The 19,939-nt window shown below is 49.3% G+C and overlaps 7 protein-coding genes across 7 annotated transcripts; 5 read left to right on the forward strand and 2 right to left on the reverse strand.

Moving 5' to 3' along the window:
* Nucleotides 1-199: 199 nt before the first annotated feature.
* On the forward strand, nt 200-1,619 carry fen1 (multifunctional nuclease RAD27; the record flags this gene model as incomplete). The annotated part of the gene is made up of 5 exons (XM_057136588.1): nt 200-212; nt 265-350; nt 425-429; nt 478-1,039; nt 1,098-1,619. The coding sequence occupies 5 exons, from the start codon at nt 200-202 to the stop codon at nt 1,617-1,619; spliced, it is 1,188 nt and encodes a 395-aa protein (XP_056999274.1).
* A 2,336-nt stretch (nt 1,620-3,955) lies between these two features.
* On the forward strand, nt 3,956-5,197 carry N7520_002654 (histone H1/H5 family protein; the record flags this gene model as incomplete). Its single annotated transcript, XM_057136589.1, has 7 exons — nt 3,956-4,022; nt 4,118-4,143; nt 4,296-4,318; nt 4,421-4,551; nt 4,682-4,803; nt 4,854-5,018; nt 5,075-5,197. The coding sequence occupies 7 exons, from the start codon at nt 3,956-3,958 to the stop codon at nt 5,195-5,197; spliced, it is 657 nt and encodes a 218-aa protein (XP_056999275.1).
* Nucleotides 5,198-6,801: 1,604 nt separating this feature from the next.
* On the forward strand, nt 6,802-9,522 carry N7520_002655 (1-phosphatidylinositol-4-phosphate 5-kinase; the record flags this gene model as incomplete). The annotated part of the gene is made up of 3 exons (XM_057136590.1): nt 6,802-7,952; nt 8,014-8,974; nt 9,031-9,522. The coding sequence occupies 3 exons, from the start codon at nt 6,802-6,804 to the stop codon at nt 9,520-9,522; spliced, it is 2,604 nt and encodes an 867-aa protein (XP_056999276.1).
* Nucleotides 9,523-11,298: 1,776 nt separating this feature from the next.
* Nucleotides 11,299-13,294, reverse strand: N7520_002656 (putative transcription initiation factor TFIID subunit 12; the record flags this gene model as incomplete). Its single annotated transcript, XM_057136591.1, has 2 exons — nt 11,299-11,553; nt 11,609-13,294. 2 exons carry the CDS (start codon nt 13,292-13,294, stop codon nt 11,299-11,301), a joined length of 1,941 nt encoding a protein of 646 aa, XP_056999277.1.
* Nucleotides 13,295-14,471: 1,177 nt separating this feature from the next.
* On the reverse strand, nt 14,472-15,315 carry N7520_002657 (uncharacterized protein; the record flags this gene model as incomplete). The annotated part of the gene is made up of 3 exons (XM_057136592.1): nt 14,472-14,778; nt 14,833-15,195; nt 15,251-15,315. The coding sequence occupies 3 exons, from the start codon at nt 15,313-15,315 to the stop codon at nt 14,472-14,474; spliced, it is 735 nt and encodes a 244-aa protein (XP_056999278.1).
* Nucleotides 15,316-15,866: 551 nt separating this feature from the next.
* N7520_002658 (proteasome regulatory particle lid subunit RPN3) lies at nt 15,867-17,931 on the forward strand (the record flags this gene model as incomplete). The annotated part of the gene is made up of 3 exons (XM_057136593.1): nt 15,867-16,353; nt 16,428-17,725; nt 17,788-17,931. The coding sequence occupies 3 exons, from the start codon at nt 15,867-15,869 to the stop codon at nt 17,929-17,931; spliced, it is 1,929 nt and encodes a 642-aa protein (XP_056999279.1).
* Nucleotides 17,932-18,488: 557 nt separating this feature from the next.
* Nucleotides 18,489-19,909, forward strand: N7520_002659 (trans-hexaprenyltranstransferase; the record flags this gene model as incomplete). The annotated part of the gene is made up of 2 exons (XM_057136594.1): nt 18,489-19,673; nt 19,748-19,909. 2 exons carry the CDS (start codon nt 18,489-18,491, stop codon nt 19,907-19,909), a joined length of 1,347 nt encoding a protein of 448 aa, XP_056999280.1.
* Between the last annotated feature and the right edge of the window lie 30 nt (nt 19,910-19,939).

Below are 19,939 nucleotides of genomic sequence, written 5' to 3' on the forward strand. Positions count from 1 at the left end.
GGGTCTAGAGTCTTGGTCACGTGTAAATATCCATATGATGTCACATGATTGGCTAACTATTCACGCTAGTCTTTACTTGGCTTAATTATGATGCGTAGGCGCGTTTTACCACTAAACGCGTCTCGGTTCTTTTACTGAATTCTCAAAAAACCATCACTCTTGAAAGCGATATATCCAAATATTGCCATCACCCATCAAAATGGGTATTAAACGTGGGTTCATCATTTCCACACATGCTTAATATCTTTGCTGACCATATGATAGACCTATTCCAAGTGATCTCCGAGAATGCGCCCGATGCAATCAAGACGGGAGAGATCAAGAACCACTTTGGCCGCAAGGTTGCAATTGTATGTCAAATATCTGCAGAGCTTTCTTCATTCACATTCAAGTTATCAATGGCTGATCTATTCGGTTTCTACAGGATGCGTGCGTCACCCCCGACCCCCGAAGCTACCTCCACTGACATTTCCGTAGATCTATGAGCATCTACAGTTTTCTCATCGCCGTGCGGTCAGAGGGTCAGCAGCTTACAAATGAGAGTGGTGAGACTACGTCACACTTGATGGGCATGTTTTACCGAACCCTGCGAATGGTCGACAATGGCATTAAGCCTCTATACGTATTCGATGGTGCCCCACCGAAGCTGAAGTCCGGCGAGCTGGCAAAGCGTGGCGCACGCAAGGCCGAAGCCCACGAAGCCCATGAAGAGGCCAAGGAGACCGGTACCGCGGAAGATATTGAGAAGTTCTCGCGACGTACTGTGCGAGTCACGCGCGAACACAATGCAGAGTGCAAACAGCTTCTGAAGCTCATGGGTATTCCGTACATCGATGCGCCCACCGAGGCTGAAGCCCAATGCGCAACCCTGGCGCGTGCGGGTAAGGTCTATGCCGCTGCATCGGAGGATATGGATACCTTATGCTTTGAGTCCCCCATTCTGTTGAGACACTTGACGTTCAGTGAGCAGAGGAAAGAGCCTATTCAGGAGATTCACTTGGATCGGGTGCTGGAAGGTCTTCAGATGGATCGCACCCAGGTAAGTTCCGTTCAATGTGACTTTTTTCAGAATTACGGCTCATCCAGTTGCATTATAGTTTATTGATCTTTGTATTCTGCTGGGTTGTGACTACCTTGAGCCCATTCCCAAGGTCGGGCCCTCGACTGCCCTCGCTTTGATCCGTGAGCACGGTAGCCTAGAGAAAGTACTGGAGTTCATGGAGAAAGACCCGAAGAAGAAATTTGTGGTCCCAGAAGATTGGCCTTACCAAGATGCACGCGACCTGTTTGTCTCTCCGGACGTGCACGATGCAGAGCACCCCTCCTGTGATTTCAAGTGGGAAGCCCCGAACGTGGATGGGTTGATTCAGTATCTGGTCACTGACAAGGGATTCAACGAGGACCGCGTACGTAACGGTGCGGCACGGCTGACGAAGAACCTAAAGAGCGCGCAGCAGTCACGTTTGGAGGGTTTCTTCAAGCCGAGGGAACGCACCGAGGACGAGAAGGCCAGTCTTAAGCGAAAGCACGAGGAGAAGGTCCTAAAACAGAAAAAGCAGAAGAAGGACGATGCCAAGGCGAAGAAAGACGCAAAGGCCAAGCCGCGTGGTGCAGGCTAGTTTCCCTGCAAAGCAGAATTATGGGTGATTTTGATTTTCTTGTATTTTACGCAGATGATCATCTCTTGATTCGATCTTCTACGACCTTGGCGCTGGCGTTGCAGGGCTCTTGTCTTTTCTGTGCGGGTTTCTTACATTCTGATCTTGACATGCGGGTGGCATCGTTAACTTGGCCTTGGCCATGGCATGGACTAGCATATCATACCCCAAAAAAGAATAAATTTTTATGATATTGAAGTTAATCCCGTAGTATTTTATTTACTTCAGTTGGTAGATATGGCATTTTTGCCTGAAGGGGTCTAGGATCAGGAAATATCGGTGAAGCAAGGGACCTGATTATTCTCGCTTTTCTACTGATCCTCACATCCACACGGAATAATTTACTTCAAATTATGTAAATTATAAATATTTGCCCCGCTACCGACACTTTGCGCAATCTTGTCTTTGTACAGGACGTGTTGGTTGCGCGATAGGTGGAGTCCATTCTGGGTGCAGTTGTATAGATCGCCGCAGGCTAAGCGAGATGAACCAGTCCGCAGATGAAGTACAACAAGTGATCTCCACCAAGAATGTTGCAACAACATTTAATAGATCACAGGATATTTGGACCAACGACTCAAACACATATTTCTAGTTCATTTTCTCGGTAGAGGTCAATAGGGCAAAGGATCAAGGCCATGTGTGGGGAATGCCTTGATTCGATGCCGTTGCAACGGATCGGACCAACTTCTCGATCCTCTCTCCACGTTGATTTATGGAACCCCTTCTCGCATGTAAGAATAACCAAGATCTTATCCTAGATAATTTTTTTTATTTGGCTTGTCTATTTCGAACTTATACCTATGTTGAGGATGGGTTTTTGCTCGGGTCAGTGCCTGATGTGAATCCACCGAACCCATTGGTCGGATGCACGTAGATCAGTGAGCGCGTTAGTCCCGAGGTCAGGATCAAGGGAGATCAGTGGAAATCACTCTAAGCCTTCTTTCCATTGGCTGTGTGTTGATCATCATAGTCACGAGTTAATGTTTGCATATATAGTCTGTTGCCAGAGATATATAATGTCGACATTGTTAGACAAATCCTCCGTTTGCCACTTCAGGAGACACAAACCTCCAAGATATACTAGTATAATTTTTATATATATTTTCATGTTATACTATAATAGTATCAAATAGTAGGAATGAAAATAAATATAATCATATTACGGTTATACTGATGAAACAAATAAATATCTGTGATAACTAGCCTGATGCGGAGTTGAAATGGGGTTACGATAGAGCAGACCAAGTTAGGGTTTGCAAAATACGGACAAAACGAAAAGATCAGATCAAACTGAACACACAAGTACAAACCAGCGTGAATCAAGTCTAGGAATCATCGAGTCCCAAGTGAAAGTGTACCATGGGCCAACGCCACAGCACACCCAGACTTGAGCGGGGCGCTGCATGACAAGACACCTCGTGACGCTGCAGGTCCGTCAAGGCCCAAGCAAGGGAGACGAAGCTTATGGCGATAAAGTATCCGTTGCATAAAGAAGTATATCCTGTTGCTGGACATGAACCATCTCAAATGGAACGTGTTCCACGCGACTTTGATTGCCGTTTGCAGAATAATCTATTCTTACTCAGAGACGCGGACAGGAGGATCAAATTCCATACCCCAGCTTGCCTTTCCAAAACAGTAAGAAGAGGGGATGATCTCTCCGGTCGCGCTGGAATGTCGAATTTCTAATTTAGTTTATTATTCCCATGTCCCACAAGGCATGGATTGGATCCACAAGATAGGACCTACAAACAGAGACTGAAAAAAGGTGCAGATGCGCGATTTCTTTCGAATCAGAGGCTGTTTTGTTTGCGCTTGGACTTGATGCACGATCTCGAGTAGTTTTAAGGCTAGTCCTAGGGCCGAGAAATGGATTGTCCCCTCCGCCATCTGGGAGAATGCGCAAGCAAGTTAAAACCATATGGGAACCATAGTAGCAAAAAGCAGTTCCAAAATGTTCATAATCTTCTCGAGTCTTTCGGTAGACCAACTCACCAGTTCTATATCGTAAAATCATACCAGTCGAATTTCCTTAACAAAGGAAAGAGATAAATGAAGAATCAAATAGGAAAGAAATAAAATGTCAAGTAAATCTGGGGGTTTGGGGGGGAGAGATGGAAGGGTGATCTTGTGTCAACACTGGGCCGCCTATAAATCACGGATGCCCCGCCTGCCCTTCCCAATCCCCTTCTGCTTTTCTTCTGTTTCTCACACCACTCTTCAAACTGACGCATCGGATATTCAAGTACTTCCTTCTATTAATCTTAAACTTTTAACCTCTTTCTATCTCCAACATGCCTCCCAAGAAAGCTACCGCCGCCGCCAAGAAGGCTGCTCCTGCTGCCCACACCTCCTACCGTGGTAAGTTTTGTCTGATCTTCAATCACCACAACATCGCGCAAAAATGTTGTGGGTACCTCCTGTGTCGCCGAAAAATACTGATTCCATCCATATAGATATGATCAAGGATGCTATTGTGAACGTGAGTAGATCACCTTCATCCGTCTTGTTGTGATGGCGGGTCGCGCGCCCGACCGTAACACGTCCAACCATTGGGCACGCACAACCACCACTTCCAAGTGGGATCAGATGTATATCTTTCTGTTCATTACTGACTGGTCCTTTGGAAAATAGCTGAAAGAGCGCAATGGTTCCAGGTATGTATTTGCGTTTTCCCATCGGCGCGACCATGACTGCTTTGGTCGCGTCTTTGCTCTCTGCTCCGCAACCAGTTATCTAACTGAACTTCCTCCTTTTAGCCGCCAGGCCATTAAGAAGTATGTGTCGGCGAACAACAAAATCACTTTTGCGTCCCAGAGTGCCTTTGATGCCCAGTTCAACAAGGCTATCAAGTCTGGTGTCGAGAAGGGCGAGTTCACCCAGCCCAAGGGTAAGTCTTTTCTTTGCGCTTTTGCGCATTCATACTCCCTGTCCCCCATTCATGTGTGCTTGCATATTCCAAGATGGTCCTTGCTGTACCTTTTATCATTTTATGGATTGCTGACGCGTTCGTATTTCAGGCCCCTCTGGACCTCTGAAGCTGGCAAAAAAGGAAGCCAAGCCTGCCGCTAAGCCTGCTGCTAAGCCCGCTACTAAGCCTGCCGCTAAGCCCGCTGCGAAGGCTACTAAGGCTGCTCCCAAGGTAAGTCAAGTGCTCTTGTTCAAGATATCTCCTATACTCACCGTTCACAGAAGGCTGCTCCCAAGGCCGCTGCTGCCAAGAAGGCCGCTCCAAAGAAGGCTGCTACCACCAAGGTTACCAAGACCACTGCTAAGAAGCCTGTTGCCAAGAAGGCTGCTGCTAAGCCCAAGGCTAACTCTGGCAAGGCTCGCAAGACCAAGACCCCTTCCACTGCCGTATGTTCTAGCTCCCTCTTCATTCGATATTGCAGTCGAGTAACCAAATTTTCCAGGCTCCCGCAATTGTTGAGCAACCCAAGATCCTCGGCAAGACCAAGTCCGGTCGCATCACCAAGTCCACCAATGCGCCGCCGCCAACCAAGGCTCCCGCTAAGAAGCGCGCGGGCAAGAAATAGAGGATGTTTGGTCTATTTTGATCCGACGATACCCTCTCATTTCACGTGCGCTCTTCCCGAGAGGGTCATCAGGATCCCTTTTTGTTTATTCTCTTCCTATGTAATTTCTTTCCCTCGATCCGTTTGATCTGGTGGTTCGGAATGGGTTTGCTTTGTGCTTTTCTGGGATATCTCTGTTATGATGGTTTGTTTTTATGTTATCTGGTTTCACGTCGAAGGGAACGGCGTCTTGTGGTGGGTGCTCGGGGGAATTATTTTGTTCATTTGTTCATCCATATCGGATCTCATGAAGACCGTGGAATTGGAATTTTTTTCGATCCGAAACGTCTACTCCTGTACCAGGCAATATTACAGTATTACCTGTTCATTATTCATTATCGTAAGGCCATATCTATGAGATGAATGTTCAGCTTGATTAGGGCCTGTAGCTTAATCCCGCAGGTTGAAACGGGCTACCGCCGTTGCTGCGGGAATGCGTATGAGAACACTGCGCCACAAATTCACGGAAATTGGATCTATAAAATTTGCCACCGAATCAGTAAACAATATGGCTTGGCTGTGAAGGTATTGTACGATTTAAGTAGTACCTCGTAGAAATATTAATGTTTTGATGTTTATTTTCATCCGATCTAGAATTGTCACATGCTCATATCTTATATTATCTCAGCCATAAAAGGATACAATGGACTTGATTTGATTCAAGTTGAAAAGGGAACTCCGTATAGTTAGGGTCAAATGTCACTCAGGCATCGATGTGACTTCCACGAGTGGAGTGGGCTATTTTTGGAATTACGATGGAATGAGTCCATTCAGGGGGAAAATACGGAGATAAACAACCCTGACCTAACGAAGCTAGTCCTAATGAAACGAAGACCCTATGTATCTTGGTACGGAGTACACAGGGACTCAGGGATTATAACCATGTACAAGTATAAGCATAAGCATAAGCACATGGGATATGATCAAATACGGTGTACGGAAGTACGACGTCACTCTTCTTCTCCTTGCAGATGAGAGGGGTTTGGCCATGATGTGCTCAGACCTTGCATCTTTGTGTATGTAATTTGAACCTTGGAAGCGAATGGTTCAGCAAGTTTTTTAAGTGAATTGAATGACTTGAATGATTTGAAGGTTTTGGACTATATGATAAGATTTCTGTTTTCTGTTTACTGTGTGTAGCTGAACAGTGGAGTCGTACAACCCGTAACTACGACACGCAAGTTTCCCTTTACTTCTTTTCTCGCCCCCCGATTATCTCAATCTTTCACTTTTCCAATCTTTTACTTGTTTTTTCCCCTTTTACGGGGGATTAATGTTAATCTGAAAATTTCCATCAAATTCTGCCTCCCGGGTCGCATTGCGCTAAGAGAAAACGTGAGACAAATCAGAAGCCTGGCCCTGTCCACTCTTTCTCCGAACTGCTTCAAACCTCCCCCCCCCTTCCTCTCGCTCTTATCCGCTGGAACACGGTCCGGTTTTCAACTTCCCTACCCCCCCACCAATAAGGGATAATTTCGTCACTTCGGGTTGCCGGTCTACGCAGACCTCACGTCACCCCGTTCCCCTGCGAAAGGCCACCAAAAAAAAGGATCATCCAAAAAACCATGCCGTCCTTCTCCAACGACGCATATCCATCGGCAACCGCAACAACAACGGCAACGGCCACCCATCCTCGCTCGTTTGATTCGCCTCGCAAGTCCCACGACAAATCTTCCGTTGGTAACACCTTCCTGTGGACCAACTGGCCTCACCCACCCAACGGCGACGCGACACACGACCCCATTCAGAATGACCGGCCACTGTTCACAAATCTGAAGAACGGCAGTGCCTACTCGCTGAATGGCCGATCGAGCATCGGTTCCTACACGCGCGAGATGCCGCACTCCATGGACGGCAGCGTGCACTCGCTAGGAAACGGGTCCGCCAGAGACCCCCGGGATGCTGCCCGGCCGTCCGCAATGCTGGACCGGAAGTCATCGGACACTGGACCTGGAGCAGGCTCCATGACAGCTTCGATGTCAAACCAACCGGTCAATGGTACAGCGGTCAACGGCCGTCACCCGGTCCAGGGAAAGCCTATGGTCAATGGCGATATCCCACGACCATCTGACGAACCCCCCATGTCAGACCGGGCAATCAGCCCCTCGACCTCATTATTACAGATTCCAAACTCGGAAGACTCAGGCCGCCTCTCCCCAGAGCCAGATCGGTTGATCCCAGGCCCGCGACCTAGTCAACACCGTTACTCCTCCCCTCCCGTACCGGTACCGTCCATGATCGATGCCGCCTCCGCACCAGAATCCCAACAATCCAGCATGCGACACCGGCACTCGCTGCAGGTTCCACGCACCCCGAGCGTTCGTCGGAATAGTAAAGATCAGAATGAGGATACCGCCTTTAGCAGTGGTCGGTTGTCCCCCACCGTGGGCGGCAATCGACGCACATCCCTTGGCCTAATTCGTCGGGCCACAAAGTCACAGTCGGAGCCGCCTCTGGATGAGGCACCCCAGGATGAGGATGCGGCCAGGTGGGCGGAAGCAATCAAACAAAAGCGCGCTTCGCGACGACGGCGCGAAGACGAAGACGATGAACGAGTCATTGTCGGCACCAAGGTTGACCAGAACCATGTCAACTACGTTACGGCGTACAACATGTTAACGGGAATTCGCTTCACTGTGTCGCGCATCAACGCAAAGATGGACCGGGAACTTACTCCGGCGGACTTTGACGCCAAGCACAAGTTCTCCTTTGATATGTATGTTTTGAATTTAAGACATTGGGATCTGTTGTTTCATGAACCTCACTGACCGCAACAGTACCGGAAACGAGTTGATTCCATCAGCCAAATACGATTTCAAATTTAAAGACTACGCCCCCTGGGTCTTCCGACGACTTCGAGCCAAGTTCCGCCTCGATCCTGCCGATTATCTGATGTCCCTCACTAGCAAATATATCTTGTCCGAACTCGGCTCGCCAGGTAAAAGTGGTAGTTTCTTCTACTTCTCGCGTGATTACAAGTACATCATCAAAACCATCCACCACGCCGAACACAAGCTCCTCCGCAAGATCTTGCCAGAGTACTACCGACACGTGGAGAAGAATCCCAACACTTTGATTTCGCAATTTTATGGGTTGCACCGTGTCAAGATGGCATATGGTCGCAAGATCCATTTTGTTGTGATGAACAACTTGTTCCCCCCCCACCGAGATATCCACCAAACGTTCGATCTGAAGGGCTCAACGATTGGTCGGGATCTGCAGGAGTCAGACCTCGAGCGGAATCCACGCGCGACAATGAAAGACCTGAATTGGGTTCGAAGGAATCGTCACCTGCAATGTGGACCCACTAAACGAGACTTCTTCATTGAGCAGCTGAAACGGGATGTGGAATTGCTTAAAAGACTGAAGATAATGGATTATTCCCTACTGGTAGGAATCCATGATACTGAACGGGGCAATGAAGAGAAATTACGAGACAAAACCCTTCAAGTCTTCCAGCCTGGTGGAGATCGTGAGGAGGACTCCACCCCGAATATGCTAATGCGAACACCCTCAAAACTGGAGAATGAGCGTAAAGCCCGAGAGCTTCGCATGCTAATTAAACGCGAGCGACCTGTGCCCTTGGACAAGGCGGCTGCTAAGATGCCGGAAGAAATACTGGATGAGCGCAAATACCACGTCTTCTATGCCGATGATGGAGGATTCCGAGCTACCCATGAGAATGGCAGTCCTGGTGAAGAAATCTATTACCTGGGAATCATTGATTGTCTAACTCATGTAAGTCGGCTTCGCCAACTACAATGCTGACTAGCAAAGCTAACGATCTCGCACAGTATGGAACCATCAAAAAATTCGAAAATTTCTTCAAGGGTCTTTCCCACGACCGGACTCAAATTTCCCCCATTCCACCAGAGGGATACGGCGATCGCTTTATTAATTTCGTCAAAGGCATCACCATGTCAAAGGAAGAAGCGGAGCGCCGACGAGAGTCTCAAGTATCGGCTCGCCCATCAGGAGATAACAGGCAATCACGGTCATCTTCTGTGGAGCGAACAATGCAGTTAGCCGAGAAGGAGGCGGCAAAGGATGTTTCTGTCACACACCCCCGAACCTTGGCCACGGTGTGGGACCCTGCAGATGCTGCAGGCCCCGGTCCGACTTCGACTCTTCCAATTGTGGACGAGGCGGGTGAGGCCAGCAGCTTAGGTGGCCACAGCTCACACAGTCGACATGGCCGTCCTGCTACTGACAAGGAACTCCCTCCTGCTCCATTCGATGAGCCCCCAGCGCCTCCCAGCAAAGGAAAGGAAATTGACCGGGGATAAAGAACAATTGTCAGCCTAGCTTGGCGGTAGATTGATCCTATCTTTGTGTTCGGAGTCTTGCATTGACTCTTTCCTGGTTTTTCGTCTCTAATCTTGTTTTGCATTCAGCGAGATATCCCCCTTGTTACTCGATAGACCATTTGCTTCTCCAACCCGACTCTGACGAGTCTGGCGAGGAGCCCTCCTCTTTTGCCTTTGGATTTCGTCGCACCACCTTGCATGCTTTCGCTAGAAACTGCTGATCTTCACGAGTGATATGTGTATATTTGCCACCTGGTTCTGTCTCGCCTTCAGCTTCTTCTCAAGTTTCTCAATTGTCTGTGTTGTTGAGAACAACACTTCCGTGTGCTCTTCTCGGGAGCTTATCGATTCCCTAGCACCAGCTCTCCTTTTTACCTCTGCAAGTATTTCTATCTTGCAGTTTGCACTACGATCTACAGTGTACCACCACATGACCTCCTTTCACTGATTGAACGATTCAGTCACCCTTTCACGTTCTCTCTATCAACCTTGATGATCTTCAAACATGGTCACCGATGATGTTTTTTTTTTGTTCCCGTCCACTGTGTCCTCGCATCACAGTTTCCAACACAAGAACCCTCATTTTGGCTCTGTCTACCAACCAGATCTTGTTCATGGCAGGGTCTGTCTATTGACCGCCGGCCTAGAATCCACAAAATGTACGGCCGGAAAGCGACTACATGATTGAATTGTCACCCGCAACTCATTAGCGGACTTCAATTCCACTTCCATCTCCTTTCTTTTCTTTTCCTTTTTGTCTCAGTCTTTTTCTGCTCCAAACCCATACCCTGTACCAATCACTATACCATTTGTCTTAAATGATCTTGACCGCGTCGTCTCTATTCTATTTGTTTCCAAGATCCAGATTAGCAGAGCGCCAGCGTGGGAAAGTTTTGATTTCCTCTATTCTTTTTGTCTTTTGTCTCCTTGAGAACCCTTTTCTTTTTTCCCCTTGTCCAACCTTTCCGCTTCAAGTTAATAAATCATAGATCACGAGTAAGGTCGTGCCCATTTGTACACCTACTCGTCTTCAGCGTGCCCGGACTCTACTCACGTCTTGTGGAGAAAGAGAATTCACGGGTTTCAGATCTGACTAGGTCTTTGTATCGGTCTTTCAGTAACTAGATAGTAATTAGATAGATAATAAATATCAAACTGACAGTTTAAGTCTTTGACACGTCCATGACAAGGACAACGGTGCTAGGGTGTATATTTCAGTAGTATAGTACCGAGGTGCAGATTGACAGGAGACTTGATGAAAATGAATTCTCAATCACTTGATTCATTTGTAAGGCATAACTATCTGACTGTTGTATTTGAGAATCCCCAGGTAATAAGAATGGGGGAAAGGAATGAAACGCCAGTCACCGCCGAAGTCACCCATTCACGAACAGAAAAGTAAAAAAAGTCAAACTAAAACAGGTGAATTCGTTGTCGAGTAGCCCGGTATCCTGTGCTCGAGGATGTGAATGAAATGAAACCCGATGGAGAAAGCCATGGACCCTGGATGAAGGGAAAAAAGATATCGGAGAGGAAGAGATTAAGGACAAGAAAAGTCAGCCCATTGAAAACGCCAGGTGAATCTTCATCTGTTTCTCACAGGCAAGACTGTTGGTTTAAGCGTCCAGAGATGGGTCAACATAAAAGAAATGGATATTGTTTGGTGGGTACATGAAAAAGGGTTCCAGGGGCCCAAGGGTTCAAGATGGAGATTGCGGGGAAAGGGTCAAACGAGGACAGGGAATGAGGTTCACTTTACTCAGATCTGCCTTGAGTGACCTTGGCAGCCTGAATGGCCGTCATCTTCTGCAGCCAGCCCTGAGTAGGCTGTGGCTTCTTGACGGTGCGGAGGTCATCGGTCGAGAAACCCGAGATGCGCATGTTGTAGTTGCGCTCCAGGACTAGCTGAATGTCGCGGATCTCGAGGGTGGAAGACGGGCGCAACTTGGCGAGGCGGCAAGCCTGGGTGATCACATCATCGACAAAGTCATCTGCCATCGAGAGTACGAACTAATGAGGAGTGGGGTCAGTTTGTTGATCGTTTTTCTTATGGGGCCTTCTTTACCTCTTCAGCATCAGGAGTGAGAATCTCTCCTTCGCCACCACCAGTAACCTGGCGGACAAGGATATCGAGCATTTTCTTGCTCAGCACATGCTGACCTTCACCTTCAAGGACGTAACCGGGGTGCTTTTGAATCGCAGGTTGGCTCATCATACCGCCCATATTACTATGGTTAGGGCCACCAGTAAGAGTGGGGCGAGAGGGAGGCATCGAGACTGGTTCAGGTGTGGAGGGGTTAAGGTTTTTGGGGATGTGCATGTTAATGGTACGAGCAGAAGCCTCAGTTGATCGGTTAGCAAGGTAACCTGGTGGATGTGTTTGCTGATTTGAAGCGGCCTGGTTCATATTTGGCTGTTGCTGTTGCTGCTGCTGTTGCTGCTGTTGATTTTGGTTCGTGTTGTAGCTCTGAGCTGCCTGCTGCATGGCTGCCTGATGCGACAGAGGTCGAGGTGGTCCTTGATTGACAGGCTGAGAGCTTGTCGGGGTGGGGGTAGACCCGTCTGGGTTAGGAGTCTGGCTGAAAGTGACTTGACCCCCTGGTCCTGGAGTCCCTTGATGCGATGGAGGCTGAGGCCGCTGAGTTGGAGGCGGCACATTTGATAAAGCGGGAGTGCCACTGGCCGATGAAGGCGCCTGTCCAGGCTGCGAGGTCGACGGAGACATTGCAGTTTGCCCAGCTTGATTACGAGCCGCACTCACTGCAGAGTTGATGGTGTGGGGAGCCGGGGTGGGAGCTTGTCCAGGCATGCTAGTCACGGCAGCAGCGGCAGCATTACCTGCCTGGGGGTTAGGTGCCGCTTGAGTCACGGCAGGGGGAGCAGGGGCGGCCTGAGTTACTGCTGCAGTGGTGCCTTGCCCCGGTTGGCTCATCTGGGGGTTCTGTGACGACTGCATTTTAAAGCTCTCTTGCTGCTCCTTAAACTTGTTAAGGAAGTCGCTACCCTCCCGGAACAGTTTTTCAGCTGCCAGCTGCCGATTCTTAAACTCCTGCACCTCCTCCTGCGACATATTGGACTGCGCCTGGCGCTGCGAATATTGCTGGCGCAAATCTGCCAGCCGCGCGCGCCCAACCTCCTGCTTCTGAAGCGCAATTCCATATCGCAATCGTGCCTCGGGAATCCATGTCTGGACTTGTTCTTGTGTGACGTTTGGTGGGAGGTAAAAGTTGAGTGAGTTGACCTTGGCCTGGATCTGCGGCAACAGCTGGTTGAGAGTCTGCGGGTTGTTTGACTGGGTTCGCTGAACTGGCTGACCCTGCTGGCCCTGCTGAACTGGCTGACCCTGCTGGACTGGCTGACCCTGCTGACCCTGCTGAACCTGCTGGCCCTGCTGTGAAGCTACCTGGGCCTGAGCCTGAGCCTGAGCCTGGGCTTGAACCTGGGCTTGTTGTTGCTGCTGCTGATGTTGCTGGAGTGCCTGCTGACGGTTTTGCTGGAACATCCGCATACCCTTCATCAAGTTCTGCGACAACTGCGAGAGTTTGATCTGGGCATTCTGGTATTCGTGGCTTTGAGGATCACGCGTGTTCAGCTGTTCCCAGAAGCTACGAACGAGCTGAGCGTGCTGGGCTTTTTGGGCTTCGTTCAGATGTGGTAGTTTCTGCACTTGATCGGTTCGAATAAGATTGGAGTGTTGTTGCGCAGGCGGCTGGCCCATAGGCTGGCCCGCCTGGCCTTGCGACCCGTCCATCTCGGGAATAGCGAATACTCGGCAACCGATAAATCCAACGGGAGTCGAAGAGGACGCTTAGTTCGAGGTATGGGCGAACAGAATATCTGGAATAATGAAATTCGGACAAAAGTTATCCGGTGCTCTGCTGTCGAGACGCGTGCAAATCGGATGTATGGCACTTCGAGGAGATTGAGATGGCGGGTGGGATGGATGAGCCTTGGGGTGAAGTCGGCGGTGAGTCTTGGCATCCGGGCGACTACAGCACATCTTGAGATATAGCAGACAATGGATATCGGCGAAAAGGTCAAAACGTGATTAAATAACACAGTATTGAAATAATGAATTAGAAAATCAAAGTTACAATAGTGTTTATAAAATCGTGATATTTGTCTGTTTAACGCCGTAGTCTTATATTCAAGTCATTATAGCTTGCAGGCCTAGGGCATCATCTATGGACCTATTATGGCCAGACTCTGGGTACTTCTATCGATAGCATGACACATATGTATGTTTAGCATTTCGACATTTTCAACCAACAAGTCTGATGTAGATTTCCAATTACTTATTATTGGTGCCTGGTTAAAGGAGGGCCCAAACTAAACTATTAGAACATGTGAGTGGATAATACTGTTGAATGGAACCGAGCAAAATTTCAAGAGGTATGGGAATAAATGAAACTCATATATATATTATGTGAGAACACTACTTCAGTATATAGTATTAATTCTCAAAGGTCTTATTCGGAAATATTCATAAGATCATATGTATACATCATCACCGGCCACTCAAGGGGTATCATCACAACTCCCACGTTGAAGAGAAGAATTTGGGCCAGAGTTAGCCTGGGACAGAAGAGATATGCCCCATCACAGATGATCTAAGGCAGAATCATAGCTCGCAGATATAGCGTCATGTGCCCAGCTTATTATGCAAAGAGCTGCATCTTTCCGTGATGCATGATTTCCTGCTTTTCAGATGAGACTGGTTTCACACAGTTCGTATTCATCAATACAGTAAAGATGATCAGAACAATGCATCATGGTTTCTAGAGCCGAGGAGACCAGATATCTGGCTAAGCTCTGCCTTAAAAAAGGTATGAAAGCCGGATCTATTTCAATCCATCAAGATGCGGCCCACGAGAGTGAAACAAGGTTGGATCCAATTCAATAACTGGATTGGATCGGATCTCTTTGTTTCAGCCCATAAGACCGCCAAGGTCCCGCTCCATACCGGTGACACGATCCTCCAGGACTCGCTTCCTTCGTTCCAAGTCTCTGATCTCGGCTAGCTCTTGCTCGATTTCCTCATCGGTAACACCGGGTACATCTGGCTGCGTTACAACTGCAGGGGAAAAATCATCTTCGTCATCATAGGAGGAGCGTATCTGCTCTAGTTCAGCGGTATTTTTAGCAACGCGGTCTTCCAATCGGGCCACAGACTCGGCAATCATTTCGTGGCGGTAGCGCAAGTTGGCAATTTTTTCCTGTGCTCCCGGAACAGGACTAGTTATCAGATTAGCGAAGTATCGATAACAAAAAGCTGCGACATGAACTGACTAGACGTTGCATAGAATCTCCGCACCGCGAAGTAGAACTTCAATGTTTACCTCCCCCCGAGGCCCCCGAGTGGATGTGCCTGTAGACCGTTTGATCTCTTCCATCATGTCCGATCCTAATACACGCGCTACTGCCGACTGGCTGCGATTGTTTCGTGCGGTGTAGATTCGAGTGGCCATGGATTCGTTCTCGGACTCGGCGGAGAAGGTTGTCCCGCGTCGTGTCGCACGCCGTGACCCATGAGCCTTAGCAGATGGATCTACTTGAAACAGGGCTCGTTCATGGGCTTCGGTGTCCCGGATTAAGGCGGTGATATCATGAGAGCCCAGTAACGCGTTTGTGAAGATGCGGGGCCTAGGGAACCTAGTGGAGACAAGTTAATTAAGAACAGTTCCAACAAAATTAAATGTAGACGAACGGCAGTTCCGCGATCGCATTGGAGGACAATGCGATCTGTTCAAGGTGGGAATCGAGAAGGGACATGGTTTATGTTGTGTGGGTTGTATAGAGAGGAAGTTCTGATTGTTTTGAAGATTACTCCATAGTACGGAGTAGCTACCGGCTTTAACACCTCAGGCACCAAATTTCCAAATTGCCAAGCGATGAATTTAATATCATGTAGAAGGACTATAAGTTTGTTTTCTTCTTCTTTTTTTCTTTGTTTATATATATGTATATAATTTATTTTCTTATAATTTGCTTTCTCTGATTTTCTGTTTAGAATCTAGCACCTGATCACCATATCTAACGACCGGATTCTGCATGATTCTTGCCTTAAGTCTGGCCGTAAGCTCCCCCCTGACTAAGCACGCCTCTGGTCTTGCGCCCGTCCTCAGTCTCTTGACATCACATCCCCCATCCACCTCATCCGTCGCTCTGCTGCTTGTCTCCATCATTTTTCTATCCCTTCGCTGCTCATTGATCTTCCATTAGTTTATTTGGTTCTCCTTTTCATTCAGTGATTCTCTACCGCCCTTTCCCCCTACCTATCTTAGCTTGGGTACTGCTCAGCTGAGCTCAATAGCTTGGAAAAGATGCCGGCCGAAAGGCGTTCACTTCGATCAAACAACAAATCTGACGCTTCTTCATCTGCTAACGGTGAAAAGGCACGTTCGAACTCCCAGAGCTCGAGTGCCAAGGACAAGGCCGCGCCGACTACCCGCGCCGCCGCCAACAAGGCCAAAGCAGCCCCGGCTAAGAAAGGCGCCTCCAAGGGCGCGAACAACGGAATGGAGGAGAATGACCAGTCACACATCAACGGGTCCAAGTCGACTGAGAATGGTGTGAATGGCTCTGAAGATGTTGAGATGGGAGAGGATACGGCAGGTGCGCCTAAATCCTCATTCAACGCCCGCAAGGACCGGAATGGTGACGAGAAGATGACTGTTGTAGTGCCCCCAACCAAGGGTTCGAGATCATCCAACAAGGCAGGACAGACCAAGGACGAGGATGTGACGATGGAAGGTTCGGAGAATGATGATGCTGAGCTTGAGACTGACCCAAAGACCAAAGCCATCCAAGGTGGGTGCTATCCCCATCCATCCCAACTTAGAAAGCCCTCTAGCTAATGACACAATTCTTCTTCCGGATGACAGACATCAAGACCAACTTCACCTTGCTCGACCGAGCCGTGGCCCACTTTGATCCCCGATTCAGCCTACGTGTCCTACGCTCCATATCGTCGATGCGGAAATACATCACCCCGGAGCTCCTCGCCGAGGTGATCGTGGAGACATACCCAGAATCCAGTGAGGCGGCGTCGTTCTTACTCGAGGCCATTGACCAGGCTGGTGCTTTTGAGAATGTCCAGGAAACCTCAAACATGGAGGTGGACTCGGAGAAGAATAAGGTAGCACCGAAGGAGATACTACCCGAGGTGGACGCGTACTTGTCTATCCTGGTACAGATCTATCTATTCGACCAGCGACAAATCCAGAAAGGTGCCGAGTTTTCCACCGCCCTGATTGAACGTCTTCGGACCTTGAACCGCCGCACCCTGGACTCACTCGCCGCTCGTGTGTACTTTTATTATTCTCTATTCTTTGAGCAGATTGCTCCCCTTCCCCCATCTCCTGCAGCTACCGTCACCACCATTCGGCAAACTTTGTTGACAGCTCTGCGGACATCTGTTCTCCGGAAGGATGTGGACACACAGGCTACCGTCATGACTCTGCTGCTCCGCAACTACCTGTCAACTTCTCATATCACCCAGGCAGATCTTTTGATCTCGCATAACCGCTTCCCCGCTGCTGCTTCCAACAACCAGATTGCCCGGTATTTATACTACCTCGGTCGTATCCGTGCCATTCAACTGCAGTATACAGAGGCCCACAGCCATCTGATCGGTGCCACTCGCAAGTCTCCCACCAGCCACAGTGCCCGTGGATTTTACCAGGCCTCTCACAAGCTGCTCGTTGTTGTGGAACTCTTGATGGGTGACATCCCGGACCGTGCAGTCTTCCGCCAGCCTGCCCTTGACAAGGCCATGCATCCATACTTGCTGCTTACGCAGGCTGTCAGCGTTGGAGACCTGGACGGCTTTGTGAATATCGTCAACACCCACAGCTCTACCTTCCGGAAGGACGGTACCTACACTTTGATCCTTCGCCTGCGCCAGAACGTGATTAAGACTGGTATCCGTATGATGTCTCTATCTTACTCGCGTATTTCCCTACGGGATATCTGTCTTCGCCTGGGCCTTGATAGTGAGGAGTCTGCTGAATACATTGTGGCCAAGGCCATCCGTGATGGTGTTATCGAGGCCACGTTGGATCACGAGCACGGTTTCATGAAGAGCAAGGAGGTTGGTGATATCTACGCCACCCGGGAACCTGGCGAGGCGTTCCACGAGCGCATTCGCGCCTGTCTTACTCTTCACGATGAAAGTGTCAAGGTATTACCCACCCTATGATCCTTACTTCTAGATCGATTCTAATCACCCTTTTCTATTTCTAGGCGATGCGCTTCCCCATGAACCAGCACCGGTTGGAGTTGAAGAGTGCCCAAGAGGCAAGAGAGCGAGAGCGTGAGTTGGCCAAAGAGATCCAGGAAGGAGACATGGACGATGAGGATGCTGGCGGTGATTTCGATACCATCTAAGCATGATGGGCCCTCGTAATTGATACAGCATTTCTTCCGCACTGGCCCCACCTACATGGTTTCTACCTCGTAGCGGCCTTCTTCAACTTATGTGTTAATTGTCTGCGATTTCGATTTTCTTTCGCTTTCTTTGTGGTGGATGTGTACGAAGGGGAATTAGCAGGGTTAAGATGGCCGGCGCAATTTTCCGTGTCTCTTATACTGGAATTATTCTCTCGCATAAGATTCTGGATTAGCCCTAGACAGGGAAGTTCCTCATCTGTAGAGTACTAGTAGCGTACATGCATATAGAAAACCTATGCTTGGTTCAGGCTGCGCTTCATTTTTCCAGCGAATTCATTGGTAACGATCGGGATGAGACAAGCCAATCCGTAGTACCAAGTGAGTTGTTGGTCCGTGTCGGCCCGAGAGCTCGAAATCTTCCCGCAAGATTATTCCCTGCGGATCCTTGTACCCTCCCAAACAGCAAACCTATGCATGAGCGTCAAACACTACAATTGTTAAATGTTCTGCACTTGATTCATTTACAACAAACTTTTCAGAGCCCTGCATTGAGCATGCGAGCTCGTACTGTTTCGGCCACCGGGCTGACACTCACGCGACCGTCCTCAACCTCCGTGTGCTCTCAATGCCTCCATGAAGACCTCCTCTCGTCCTATACCCTCATTCAATCCCGAAAATACCACCCAACCCGTCGGAAGGATGCTTCACCATTTGGTGCTGCCGTGTCAGCTGCGCAGGCCATCTTCAAGGGAATGCCAAAGGCACCCCCGGGCATCTCAGTCGACCCATTACGCATGGTTGGCAAGGAATTGAAGTTTCTCAGCAAGAACATCCGCCAATTGCTAGGATCAGGTCATCCGGCCTTGGATAAGGTGGCTAAATACTATACACACAGCGAGGGCAAGCACATGCGGCCGATGCTCGTCCTGCTCATGTCCCAGGCGACAGCATTGGACCCTCGCAAGCAAACCAATCCCGCCAGCCCGAGCCCTGTCGATAACCCGCTCAGCTCACCATCAATTCTTGACGACTCCAATCCAAGCATTAATCCCCTCGTGTCGCAGAGTTCCGAGGGCAACTACAACTTTGCTGGTGACGACAATATCCTCCCTTCACAGCGCCGTCTAGCTGAGATCACCGAACTTATTCATACTGCCTCCCTCCTTCACGACGATGTTATCGATAACGCCGTAACCCGTCGCGCTAACAGCTCGGCCAACTTAGCCTTCGGAAACAAGATGGCGGTGCTGGCAGGTGATTTCTTGCTCGGCCGTGCTTCTGTGGCTTTGGCTCGGCTGCGCGACCCCGAAGTCACCGAGCTCATGGCTACTGTGATCGCCAACCTAGTGGAGGGCGAGTTCATGCAGTTGAAAAATACGGCCCAGGACGAGGCCAATCCGCAATACACCGATGAGACTTTGGCCTACTACCTGCAGAAGACCTATCTGAAGACTGCCAGTCTGATCAGCAAGTCGTGCCGTTCTGCCGCTGTCCTTGGTCGCAGTGCCCCTGAGGTTATTGAGGCCTCCTACGCGTATGGTCGTAACCTGGGCCTGGCTTTCCAGCTGGTTGATGATTTGCTGGACTACACCGTTACCGAGGCCGAGCTAGGCAAAGCTTCCGGAGCTGATTTGGAGCTGGGTTTGGCTACTGCCCCATTGCTGTTTGCTTGGAAAAGCAACCCTGAACTAGGACCTTTGGTTGGCCGCAAGTTCCGTGAGGAAGGTGATGTGCAGAGGGTAAGTTCTGGTTCTTTTCTCTCTTTTTTTTTAACCATGATTTGCTGGCTTTGATGCTAATTATGAGTAATCAGGCCCGTGAGATCGTCTACCGCAGCGATGGTGTGGAGCAAACGCGACGCTTGGCCCAGGAATACGCCGACAAGGCGGTCGAGGCTATCAGCGACTTCCCTGATTGCGAGGCCAAGACAGGGCTGATCGACATGTGCGACAAGACCATGCGGCGGCGAAAGTAAATGGAGGTGATGCACCTTGGAAGGACTGTA

The sequence above is a fragment of the Penicillium odoratum genome (genome assembly GCF_028828045.1).
Source record: "Penicillium odoratum strain IBT 22623 chromosome Unknown utg000002l_segment0_segment0, whole genome shotgun sequence".
In the NCBI taxonomy this organism is placed as follows: Eukaryota; Fungi; Ascomycota; class Eurotiomycetes; order Eurotiales; family Aspergillaceae; genus Penicillium; species Penicillium odoratum.